Source organism: Myotis lucifugus, unplaced genomic scaffold (genome assembly GCF_000147115.1).
Source record: "Myotis lucifugus unplaced genomic scaffold, Myoluc2.0 scaffold_138, whole genome shotgun sequence".
NCBI lineage: Eukaryota > Metazoa > Chordata > Mammalia > Chiroptera > Vespertilionidae > Myotis > Myotis lucifugus.
Genome location: NW_005871186.1, coordinates 691,117 through 704,587, shown reverse-complemented (window position 1 = coordinate 704,587; position 13,471 = coordinate 691,117). Strand labels below are relative to the sequence as shown.

Genomic DNA, 13,471 nt, shown 5'->3' with positions numbered 1-13,471 from the left:
CTATCTCTCTCACCCTCTCCCTTCCTCTCTCTGAAATCAATAAAAATATATTTTTTAAAAATCCGGCATACAGACCTGGCCAGTGTTGCCCAGTGGCTTGGGCGTTCTTCTGTGCATGGAAAGGTTGCCAATTTGATTCCCCTTTGGGACACATGACCAGGTTTCGATGTGGGTCCCCAGGAGGGGGCGTGCAGGAGGCCACTGATCAATGTTTCTCTCTCTCTCCCTAAATTTTAAAAAAAAGAAAACCTGGCATACAGGGGTCATTAAAAGTTTATGATCAACTTCAGCAGAAAGAACCACTTTGATGAAATAAAGCATCCATTTTATGTCTGTTGATCTCCTAGTTGAAAAAGGCACATTGTTGCAAAACACCTGGGGAATAAATAAAGCAGAACGCTATCTGATAAATGAAGAACGCAGGCAATATTAGAAGGATATAACTTCCTTCTTTTCCCTTCCTCCCCCAGTTCCAAATCACAAACAGCAGCTAATTACAAAACCTCATCTGTTCTAGCCAACCCCACTCTGGCCCTGACGACTTCTGTTACACTTGTTAAGAGTAATTCTAAAACTGAAAGGGACCATAGGAAATGCACATTCATACCCAGAATGCTTTCTTCCTCCTGAGCATGAGGATTCTCAGAGACCCATGGAGATCAAGGGTCCACAATTTAGGATTCTGGCAAGACTTTCAGTCAAACAAAACCAACATCCAGAGGACATTCCACCAGGGTGAGGGTATGAGTTGCTGGAACAGAATCAGTAGTTGGTCCACACCAGGAAGCTGGGAAGTGAAGGCCCTTCCTTCCTTCCTTCCTTCCTTGGAAGACACACCCTTGGCCTGTGCTGCAGGGGAGGCTGAGATCATTAAAATACAAGATACTGACTGGGCAGACACCAACACTGTTCTCTTAGAATTCAAACAACTAAGTTGTTCCAGATATTTCCTTAGGAAACAGCAACATGAGAAACGTTCCGGAGATACGCTGCCTGAAGTGTTTGTGTGCAAGAGAAGGTAGAGGGTTTCTCACCCGCAGCACAGCGTTGTGTAGGGATTGGAGAGGTGCTCAGTGCACCTCATGGTGACTGAACAAGCGGTCATTCTGGTCATTCTGCTGTTATGGACGCTGGGCTTTTATTATATAGGATGCTCTCAGAACCTCCCTATATCTTCCTCAGACAACTATCTCTGTACCTGATATATCTCTGTACTTGAGGGCTGTTCCTGAACCACAGAAAGCTGTCTCACTAACCCACACTCAGAAAGCTGGAAGTGCTGGGGATGAATACTTCCTGGATCAGCCCTGGGCCAATGACTGATGAGACCTGGTGTAAAATACCCCAGCTCCCCCATCTCTCTAGTGAGATGAGTCTGAGGTATGCTTTGTACCCTTTTCTAGTTGGTCTTTGACAAGTTGGCTTAGTAACATACCCTTCTCTGGCTGCCTTCCCTTCCCTATGTCACTTCTCTATCTCCCCTGTAGGTGGCCCCTGAATCCCCCAAATAAACTGCCTGCACTGGGATCTTGCAGTAGGTTGGCCATTGAGGGAACCCACACTGAGACACTTTGCCTGGCTGGTACAGAGACTGGTCTGGGATTGAGGGGAAAGTGGATACATGGGTGGAGTGGGGACAATCTGTTTCAGGACTTAGAGACCAGACTGAGAGGTTAGATTCGACCAAGGAGATCATTCATGCACTGGGTGATATTTGAGTATTTTTCTTAAAATTTACTTTTTCACATTTGATGTATTAATTCTTAGGTTTGTACAAATATTGCAGTTCTCATTGAGTTCTGGCTAATAAAATCATGCTGAAGTCAGAGATTTCAGCCTTCTTATCTATTATTTGGCTGTAAAAAGAAACTGTAGAGAGAGAAATATTACTAAGGTGTAGCACAGAGATGAAATTCAGAGCGATGAAGCCATTCTCAAGACCTTGTTAGAGAAAAGTGAAGGCTGAGAATAGCAGTCACAAGACTATAGCTCTCATGAATAGACCATAGCTCTCGGGATTTTATTTGTAGCCATCCCTTTCAATATATTCTTGCTTTGTAAAGTTATCTGGAAAGTCTCTTTAAAAACACTGGGTCTTCACCCTGGCTGGCCTAGCTCAATGGTTAGAGTGTTGGCCTGCACACAGAAGGGTCAAGGGCACATACCTGTGTTGCCAGCGGGTTTGCTCCCTACCCTGGGCGGGGTGGGTACAGGAGGCAACCAATTGATATGTCTCTCCCACATTGGTGTTTCTCTCTCTCTCTCTCTCTCTCTCTCTCTCTCTCTCTCTCTCTCTCTCTCTCTCTCTTTCTCTTCTCCTCCCTCCCTCTCTCTCTGAAAAGCAATGGAAAAATATATTCTTAGGTGAGGATTAACAAAAAATATTGGGTCTTCAAAATTTTTTTTAAAAATATATTTTATTGATTTTTTTTTTTTTTTTTTTTGGTACAGAGAGGAAGGGAGGATAGAGAGAAACATCGATCAGCTGCCTCCTGCACACTCCCTACTGGGGATGTGCCTGCAACAAAGGTACATGCCCTTGACTGGAATCGAACCTGGGACCCTTGAGTCTGCAGGCCAACGCTCTATCCACTGAGCCAAACCGGTTATGGCAGGGTCTTCAAAATTTTAATATTATTTCTGGAGAAACCAAGATGGCGGCATAGGTAAACACCAGAGTTTGCTGCCTCGCACAACCACTTCAAAAATACAAGTAAAAGACGGAACGGACATCATCCAGAACCACAGGAAGGCTGGCTGAGTGGAAATTCTACTACTAGAAGGAAAGAGAAAAGCATACCGAGACTCAGAGGAGGCCCAGTGAGGAAGTAAAATACTAAGGTACGAGGCACACACAGAGGGGGCTGGCGGCTGAGGGCGGGGTTGTCGTTTTCAATCGGGAGGGAGTCTCAGGCTCTGAGCTCCAGTTCCGGGCGAGTCTCTAGGAACCCAGACTCATATGGGAGAAGCGGGACTGTCTGGCATCGGTCGGAACTCGAGGGCAGCTTTCTCTCCAAGGGGCTTGCACCGATTACCAGGACACTGAGAAGAGGGACCCCGTAACTGCTAGCCCCACCCTGTTGATCCCGTGGGACCCGCCCCACTCAAGCCCTGCAGGGAGACTTTTGCTGGATAGCCTCAGGCAAAGGCTAGATTAGCACCTCCCTAGAGATCCAGGAGCCAGGAAGCCCAGAGGTCAGAGTGGGACCATCCAGTTTGCAGCTCCGTGGAACCATAAAAGACACACTCAGGGGGCAGACTCAGTGAGCACCAAAGCTCCATTGAAGCAAGTCTTGCCCCAGAGGGTGTCTCCAGCACAGAAGTTCTCCCACTGCAGACACAGCTGATTCTCACAGCCAATTGGCCTGGAGGTCAACTCCTCCCAGTGATACCTACAACAATCAAGGCTTAACTACAAGACTGTGCGCAAAGACCACAAGGGGGTGCACCAAGAGTGTCCTCCTCAGGTAATTGGGGAGGCTGAACCACTGGGCCCTAGAGGACACTTAGCACAGAAAACCACTTTATCAACACAGGCAAGCATAAAAAATGTGGAGACAAAGAAAAAGGACACAAATGACAGAAATGGAGGAAAGCAAACTACTGGATATAAAGTTCAAAACCACACTTTTAAGGTTTTTCAAGAATTTTCTAGAAACTGCTGATAAACTTAATGAGATCTACAAGAAATCTAATGAGACCCTCGAGGTTGTGATAAAGGACCAACTAGAAATTAAGCATACCCTGACTGAAATAAAGAATATTATACAGACTCCCAACAGCAGACTAGAGGATTGCAAAAATCAAGTCAAAGATTTGAAATACGAAGAAGCAAAAAACACCCAACCAGAAAAGCAAAATGAAAAAAGAATCCAAAAATATGAAGATAGTGTAAGGAGCCTCTGGGACACCTTGAAGCGTACCAACATCCGAATTATAGGGGTGCCAGAAGAAGAGAGAGCAAGATATTGAAAACCTATTTGAAGAAATAATGACAGAAAACTTCCCCTACCTGGTGAAAGAAATAGACTTACAAGTCCAGAAAGCGCAGAGAACCCCAAACAAAAGGAATCCAAAAAGGACCACACCAAGACACGTCATAATTAAAATGCCTAGAGCAAAAGACAAAGAGAGAATCTTAAAAGCAGCAAGAGAAAGAAAGTCAGTTACCTACAAGGGAGTACCCATACGACTGTCAGCTGATTTCACAACAGAAACTCTGCAGGCCAGAAGGGAGTGGCAAGAAATATTCAAAGTGATGAATGCCAAGAACCTACAACCAAGATTACTTTATCCAGCAAAGCTATCATTCAGAATTGAAGGTCAGATAAAGAGCTTCACAGATAAGGAAAAGCTAAAGGAGTTCATCACCACCAAACCAGTATTATATGAAATGCTGAAAGGTATCCTTTAAGAAGAGGAAGAAGAAGAAAAAGGTAAAGATACAAATTATGAACAACAAATACACATCTATCAACAAGTGAATCTGAAAATCAAGTGAATAATCTGATGAACAGAATGAACTGGTGATTATAATAGAATCAGGGGCATAGAAAGGGAGTGGACTGGCTATTCTTGGGGGGGAAAGGGCTGAGGGGGATGCAGGAAGAGACTGGACAAAAATCGTGCACCTATGGATGAGGACAGTGGGTGGGAAGTGAGGGAGGAGGGTGGGGTGGGAACTGGGTGGAGGGGAGTTATGGGGGGAAAAAGAGGAACAAATGTAATAATCTGAACAATAAAGATTTAATTAATAAAAAAATTTTAATATTATTTCCTATGGTAGGAAACCTCGAATCTCAAAGCATTTATACTAATAAAAGACAAAGATGCTAATTGACCATACCTTCGCTACGCCCATCAACCAATCAGAAGAGTATGCAAATTAACCCAACAAAGATGGGCAGGACAGCGCCATCGGCCGCCCACCCCACCACCATCCGGGCCTGCCATCTGCGACCCGGGAAGCGGGCCTAAGCCAGCAGGTGGTTATCTCCTGAGGGGTCCCAGACTGTGAGAGGGCACAGGTCGGGTTGAGGGACTCTGCCTCCCCAACCCTGCCAGTGCACAAAATTTTGTGTGCCCGGGCCTCTACTTGCATTATAATTGGTTGTCATGGGAAACTGCATAACTGTGACTGGTGTCTGTAACTCCTAGAGTATATAAATAGCCTAAACCCCTTTGTTGTGCAGAAAGGACTCAAAATTCCATTTCTGACTCTTCTCATTTAGGCCCAGAATAAAATTTATAAGGTTAGTGACTCTTTGTCCTAATACAACACATTTGGGAGATGTAAATTAGAAATTTGACAAATCTATCATATACCCTCTGCCTTGCAGGCTTAGAAACATGGATCAATCTTTTATTGAGGTATTTCCCTTGCTACAAAAGTTCAGAGACATAGAATCATCTTTTATGTGTGGACTCTTATTAATCAATTTCACAGAGAATGCTGTATTAAAAACACACAGAATAACTAGGTTCATTAATTCAGCTGGAACTCTTTCTGCAGAGGGGACTGGATATTTATATTCTCTGGACAGGGCACTTTTGCCCAATAGGTAGGCTACCCAAGGAGTCAAATTACAATCAGAAATTTGCCTGGCACGCATGACTTCAAAACAAAGGGAATTTGATTATTTGAAAGGTTAATGACTTCACATTAAGTTGGGGTGACACTCTTCCCCTGCTCCCAGGAAAACTGAATGCATATTTTGTGTCTATGGAATGTGAAAGGGCAGAAGAAAAATTGAAGGAAAAGAATAAACCCGAATAAGTGAATCAGCGATTTCCATGGAACAGCCCTTATGGCTTAACTTTAGCAGAGCTAGAATTCCATCAAAACTCACATAACTTTCCATTCAAAGCCTTCCATATTATTTGACAAGAGCTATTCGGCTTCTCAATCCAGGGAGGAAAGTGTTACACAATTCATAGAGGCTCCCACAAAGGTGCCTGAATATTCATTACCGTGGGCCACTTGCCTCACATCTTTTTCTCAACAAATAGCTACTCATCCAGAACATTTGATGGATTTTTTGGTCCAGAGTCTTCTCTTCCATCGATGATATTTGATGGACGCTGATGGTGTGTGTCCTTGTGGTTCCTTTTTTCTATAAGCATATCTAACCAATAAATCTTCTGGTGGATACTTTCTTTCTATAGATATTTTTAATACATTTACCCAGTCCAGATTGGCATAGATTCTTAAGTATGGGTCTATGAATAGGATAACTAAGATTCTTAGGTACCTGAAAATTGAATGCATATTTTGTCTATGGCAATTTTCTCCAGGGAGGATTCATAGCTTTTATCATCCTCCGGACAGCTCCCTTCATCTCTCATGAAACAAGAAGACCCCTGGGGTAGAGTCTGACTAGGGTCTGTTAGTGATTACGGATCCTAAATTGGAAGAATTTTTTTAAATCATAAGGCTAAATCAAAGCCATACAATTTAATTCTTCATAGGAAAGTTTGTGTGGTTTCATGATACATGTTTCATATATGAGCTCTGTGGCAGGAATGCATAAAATTTCATTCTGAGCAAGAAACCTATTCTGTGATTTCTGAGTACAGACATGGCCAACAACACGGTTGATGATTGGTATGTGGGCTATACTGAAGAAATAGAGAAAAAGTCACCCCAGGTGTTAAAAGAACTAGAAGCAAATAAAAAAAATTTTAAACTGAATGTAAAATGGCAGGAAAAACACACACACAGAATAAGTGAATCAGTGATTTCCATGGAATAGCTTTTTTGGCCTAACTTTAGCAGAACTAGAATTCCACCAAAATTCACATAACTTTCGGTTCAAAGCCTTCCATTATTAACTGACAAGAGCTATTGAGCTTCTCAATCCAGAGAAGTGTTACACAATTCATAGAGGCTCTCACACCAGGTGCCTGAATATTCATTACAGTGGGCCATTTGCCTCACATCTTTTTCTCAACAAATAGCTACTCATCCACCTTATTTTAGCGGAGAGAATCCATTCTTTGACATCAGAACCTTCTTAAGAATTTCTATTAAAGAATATGCTTTTCATCCACGTGAAGATGAAGCGCAAATTCCAGGCTACAAATGTTGGAATGTCAACATTTTTAAAAAGATAAAGAGAAATACTACTGAATGTTAACTTTAAAAACAGTAATTTAAAAGTTAACCTTAAATATTATTTTATATGACAGAGTTATGCAAAGAGCTGAGGTCTGAGAAAACCTCAGTGTATTGCTTGCCGATACCAAAGAAATAACCAGAAAGACTGGCTGTGAAAGACTGGCTGTGAAAGACATGGGTTTATTAGGACTTAATGCACACCAGTGGCGGTCGGCTGATAAAGTTTTCTGTGCCTCAGGCTTTCTCAGTACAAGGTTAAATAGAATACAGAAAACAAAAGAAAACAAGGCATGCAGGGGACTTGGGGGGCAAGGGGGGCAAGCTGGCGCAAGAGCTGTGTGAGATCAAAAGGCTAGCTCTGCCCTAGCTGGTTTGACTCAGTGGATAGAGTGTCGATCTGTGGACCAAAGGGTCCCGGGTTCGATTCGGGTCAAGGGCACATACCTCGGTTGCAGGCTTCTCCCGGGCCCTGGTCAGGGTGCGTGCAGGAGGCAACCAATCGATGTGTTTCTTTCATATCGATATTTCTCTCTATCTTTCCCTCTCTCTTCCACTCTCTCTAAAAATCAATGGAAAAATATCCTCAAGTGAGGATTAAAAAAAAGCAAAACAAAAACAAAAACAAAAACCCCCCAAAAACCGCTAGCTGTTTTTCTGCAGTTGTTTATAGTCCAGGCTCACATCTAGAAGCAGTTTCTATTGGGCCGTTTCTTGATTGAGGAGCTGGCCACGCTCCCAACTTCCCACAGTCTGCTTAGAGACGGCCTTCATCATATTCCCACGGGGTGGAGCTTGGGAAGGGGCCATACAGACAGTAATTTCAACTGCTTCTCCAGTGGCTCAGGTGAGCCTGGGACTGTGTTCCGGGTGGGAGTGGTGAGGCCTTCATGAAATAGAAGAAGCCACAGGGCAGAGAACAACAGGTCCTTCAACCAGCTGCTGGAGAGTATTAGATTCCTAAAAAGACAGGACCGATATCCTGGAATAGAGAGCAGCTAGGGCAGTTTCTAGTCCAGCCAAGCTCTCACCCTCCCTGCTGTGCAAAAAGGTCAGAATGATCTGCTGGGCTCCAAGGAACATGTGTTATGGAAAAATACCAGAATGTGTGGCAATGGAAAGTCAGGGGAGTCAGAAGACCTGGTTCCAGGCAGAATGGAATGGCTACTGCGTTAAAACCCGGGCAAATATGCAGGTGCCTGAACTGAAGCAGTGCTGTGGTGACTGAAGGAGGTCAGGGAACTGGTGTTCTCTATGAGTTGTTCTAGGAGAAAGAACCTGAAAGCTGGGTGGAAGGGGAGTATGGTCAGAAAACAAGAGCATGGAGCTCAAGATTTCAAAGGTAGAATCATTAAAAAATTTGATTAGATTCTGGAATATTTCCATGGAAATGTGCTCTGAAATTTCTCTAAAAAATAGAAGCATTTTGCCCGGACAGCGTGGCTCAGTGGTTGAGAGTCAACCTATGAACCAGGAGGTCATGGTTTGATTCCCGGTTGGGGCACATGCTCAGGTTGCAGGCTTGATCCCCAGCATGGGGCGTGCAGGAGGCAGCTGATCAGTAAGTCTCTCTCATCATTGATATTTTTCTCTCTCTCTCTCTCCCTTTCACTTTCTCTCTGAAATCAATTAAAAAAGAGAAGAAGCGTTCTAAAGACAAAAAACACACAACAGATATCAAAGCTTTCAGTTTCAGAAACTATTTTCAGTTCTAGAGGAACTGTGAGTTTTTGCAAGGAGTCTAAAAAATGTCTTTTAAATTCACATCAGGCCTTAATGGAAACAGGTAAGTAGTCCAGCAGAGGAGAGATGCTACCCAACATTTGAATGTAATGATTACCACCAGACACTGGTAAAGAAGCTAGATTTCATCAAGAGTCAGAAAAACAAGTAACATATGAGTAGGACAAATATTTCACAACTTTGGTCAGAGAAAGAATTTGTTGCAAATAATAGGATTTCCATGAGGTCAGAGCCAGAGACACATTCAGGGGTAGAGAGACAAGCACAGAGGGACCCCTATGATGGCCAGAGGCTCTCTAGGCCCCCACAGGAAAGGTCTCTCTTTCAGGGAGCTGCATTCAAGGTGCCAAGTCACTCAGAGCTGAGGACTTACAGCCTGAAGAGCCAAGACCTAGAAGCAGGAGAGACTAAGTTGCGCATCAGGCTTGCCAGCGAAACTATCAGAGACTCTTAGGTTGGAACTTCCAATAGGAAGGACAAGAACCGAAGGACAATGTCCTTGGGATCTTCCAAGATGTTGCAGGAATTCCTGGTAGGTGAGAGGGGTTTCCAGCTGGGAGTCCAGAGGAGTGGACCTGAGAGCCCCTCTGCCTGAATTATTGGTTGAAGTATGTTGCTGGAAAGGTCTAAGAGGCCTATGTTCTCAAACATTTCTTCCCTTCCCAGGTACACGAGAAGGTCCTGTCCTCCTGGTTCACTTTCCTGGACCTGCTGAACAATAGTCCTCACTTGCTTCCTGATTTTACATTGTCTTCAGTGTAGAGTCTATATAAAAGGGAAGGGTGGGGGTCTGACTGCTTCCTTTGTTATGGCAAATATTAGGAGGCATAAGTGGAATCTTTTCCTTGGTTCACAGTTACTGCTTTTTTTTTTTCTACATAGAAATCCAAAGGATCTCTGAGTTGTACTACAAGATTATGTGATCTGTTTTGAGAATTTCCAGCTAATACAGCATATATTGTTTAAATCCTTCAGAGTGATTAACAGCTATATACACTGTCAGCAATAGTATTAAAAATATACATATATAATAATTATAAATATTATAACTCAAAGAAATAAATGATCTATAATAATGTTTCCCCTTATGTGACTTTATTTATTTGCAATTATTATTGTTTTATTTAGGCGCATACTGTTTTACAAGCCTCCCTCTTACTAAAATTCAAAAATATCCCATCCTGTCTAGAAAACTTTAAAACAGCTTTGTAAAAAGTTATCCATCAGAGTCAGGTTAAAGATTGAATTTATGGTGAATAATTAGTAAAGGTAGTTGTGCCAATTCATTTTGCTACCCATGAGTCTGGCTTGAAGTTATATCTGTGGGCTAATAAACATTTTGTACTTATTTACGAAGACTATGTTAAAGTCTCATGATGTTTTTATGAAGATGACCCCACTGATCTTTGATCACTGGGGGCATGTGCATGCACTGGTATTTCTGGAACTAAGAGAATTTGTGCTAAGTTGGGTCCCATTTCTCACCCAGTGAAAGATTGGCAATACTAGCTTATGTGGTCAGCGGAAGACTTGTGATGTATTTAGCCTAACTCAAAGCTATGCATGTAAACAGAGAGGCCTCTGCCATAATCAGTTACAAACACACTTACATACTGAATGCCTTTCAGTGGTTATAAAAAGTTTATGTAAGCGAGACAACCTAATATGAAAGTGGTTAAATTCTTTTCAATTGGTGTCATCTACTAAGCTCTGCCTATGTCCATTGGTGCAAATTGCCAGAGGTTCCCACTAGCAAATAAAACAACCGTACGTATTTTAAAAATCCCAGATAAATAAGTAGTGCTAAAAAAGAATAAAAATTAAATATTAGTTTTGTGGTTAACAGAAATGAACAACCTTTGATAAAATAGTCCCGGTAGGGAAGGAGAAGAGCTTTTGTTCATTTTTTAAATGGCTGCCATGGTGAAACTTCGCCTCTCATAGAAAAAAATTTTAACTATTTTTATTGATTTCAGAGAGGAAGGGAGAGGGAGAGATAGAAACATCAATAATGAGAAAGAACCATTGATTGGCTGCCTCCTGCACGTCCCCTACTGGGGATCAAGCCAGCAACCTGGGCATATGCTCCTGACCAGAATCAAACTTGGGACCCTTCAGTCCACAGGCCAATGCTCTATCCACTGAGCCAAACCAGCTAGGGCTCTCATAGAAATTTACTTTCAGTCTCCTTCAATCGTTTTTTACAAACCAGGTCATTATTCTTTGTGATGGCAGCTGCCACCCTTGTTCGTGGCCCTTGCTTGGTAAACTGATATCCAAATTTAAGGATCCTTGAATTATCCTTGAGCATCTGGGCAAGTTCCATCTCTACAGCTGTTCCCAACTGCTGTCTCTGATTATCGATCTTGATTTCTGTCAAGGTGTCTTTTTCCTCTTAGTGCCTCTACCAGGGCCAGAATCTCAGCTCCAGTTTTTTTTTTTTTTTTTTTTTAAATATATTTTATTGATTTTTTACAGAGAGGAAGGGAGAGAGATAGAGAGTCAGAAACATCAATGAGAGAGAAACATCGATCAGCTGCCTCCTGCACATCTCCTACTGGGGATGTGCCCGCAACCCAGGTACATGCCCTTGACAGGAATCGAACCTGGGACCTTTGAGCCCACAGGCTGACGCTCTATCCACTGAGCCAAACCGGTTTCGGAATCAGCTCCAGTTTTAAAATTGGATTCTATGTTTAGACTTTTCAAGGTCTTGTTTACTTTCAGCTTATCTACAAAAGCAATTGCCACAGGGTCATGTCAAGTTCAGCCAGGCTGAACTTCTTGACATGGGTGTTGGCCTCTAGTAGTGGTTCTCAACCTTCTGGCCCTTTAAATACAGTTCCTCATGTTATGACCCAACTATAAGTTATTTTTGTTGCTACTTCATAACTGTAATGTTGCTACTGTTATAAATCGTAATGTAAATATCTGATATGCAGGATGGTCTTAGGCGACCCCTGTGAAAGGGTCGTTCAACCGCTAAAGAGGTCGCGACCCACAGGTTGAGAACTGCTGCTAGAGCCTTTGCAGATTCCTTCAGGATTGGAATTGGAATGTTCTTAATGTTGTTGAGATTAACTTCTTGGAAGCTGGGATTGTTGGCTTTCATCTGCTGCAGACTTACTTCCACATTTGTGGGGTTGTGTGGTTCCTCATGTACAGGCTTGACCTTTTCACCTTTTTTTAAAAAAAAATATTTTATTGATTTTTTTACAGAGAGGAAGGGAGAGGGATAGAGAGTTTGAAACATCGATCAGCTGCCTCTTGCACACCCGCTCCTGGGGTTGTGCCCGCAAACAAGGTACATGCCCTTGACCAGAATTGAACCTGGGACCCTTCAGTCCACTGAGCCAAACCGGTTAGGGCTGACCTTTTCACCTTTGACCACATTTCTCACAGGCCCTTTGCCACCTTTAGTGTTGGGTGTTTTTTCATCAAACTTTGGTTATTGAGTAAATTGTGTACTCCAAGAACAGCTGCAAGATCGTAGAGTTCAGTGTCGGAGGCACTGGCCAAAGTTTCTTCCAGGTCTGGATCAAGGGTTACTTTGTCTTTACGCATTTCTATGGGGTTTTCTTTGGGGATAAAGACTCTCTCTTTCTTTTCTTCAGTGAAAGGCACAAAGTCTTCCCTGTCTTTCTGTTCCAAAGCCTCCTTCTCCAGGTACATGAGGAGGTGCTCACAGCCAAACGGTCCAGTGGCGGTTTTCTGTGTCTGGTCTTTCTGTTGGAATCCAGCTGGTAGCAGGGCACTCTTGGGATCTAGGTCATCAAGAACATTTGTTGTATTGTACCCCGCGAATCACACAAGGACACCTCAAGAAGTCGAATTAAGGAGTCACATTTATTGCAAATCCAGGACTACGAGGGGGCATTTCGCTCTCCCAAATCTCACAGTGCCCTCCCCAAGCCCACCACCAGATTTATATAGGCAAAGATCACAAAGTTATTGATTACATCCCAGGGTTTGCAATGAGGAACCCAGTTTACAAAAAAAAACAAAACAAAACAAAACAAAACAAAACAAAAAACAGTTTACAGAAGCAGACTTAAGCATGTTAATTATAGTTTTTGGTCTCCGGTCACTGAATCAACGGAAACACATTATCTGGAGCCATCCGGTCTTGGGACCATTGAGTTAACAGGAACACATTATCTAGAGCCATCGAGGCAATTTAGAATAATTGTGCTGTCCTGGTCTTGGGACCACTGAGTCAACAGGAACCCATTATCTGTGGCCACTGAGGCAATTTAGGATAACTGTGCTGTCCTGGTTCCCAGGTACAGAAGAATGTCCTTCAATAGCCAGTATGACCACAACCAATGGGGTATTCACATTACAATCAATAGGGTATTCAATCGAATGGGATGATTTATATAATTCAGAAAATCAAAATAACTTTTCTATTGTTAAACAAAGCAAATAAGTACAGAAGCCAAACAGCAGGGTTAAAGTTAAACTACAGTTTCTACCTGAGATTATTGCTACCACACTTCACATTTTCCAAGTGTTTCAGTTCCTCTTCTGAGAGTTTTCCAAAAAGCTCATCTTCATCAATGTTCTTATATTTCTCCAAGTCTTTTCGAAAAGGGAGTGCCATGGTTTCTTAGA

The 13,471-nt window shown here is 42.6% G+C and overlaps 1 protein-coding gene across 1 annotated transcript; it reads right to left on the bottom strand.

The window, feature by feature from the left end:
* Positions 1-11,021: 11,021 nt before the first annotated feature.
* LOC102418263 (tropomodulin-2-like) lies at positions 11,022-13,471 on the bottom strand. The gene is given in 6 exon segments (XM_014460677.1): positions 11,022-11,249; positions 11,483-11,599; positions 11,919-12,037; positions 12,239-12,307; positions 12,310-12,641; positions 13,363-13,471. Coding segments are annotated over 6 exon segments (963 nt in total). The 5' UTR covers positions 13,461-13,471.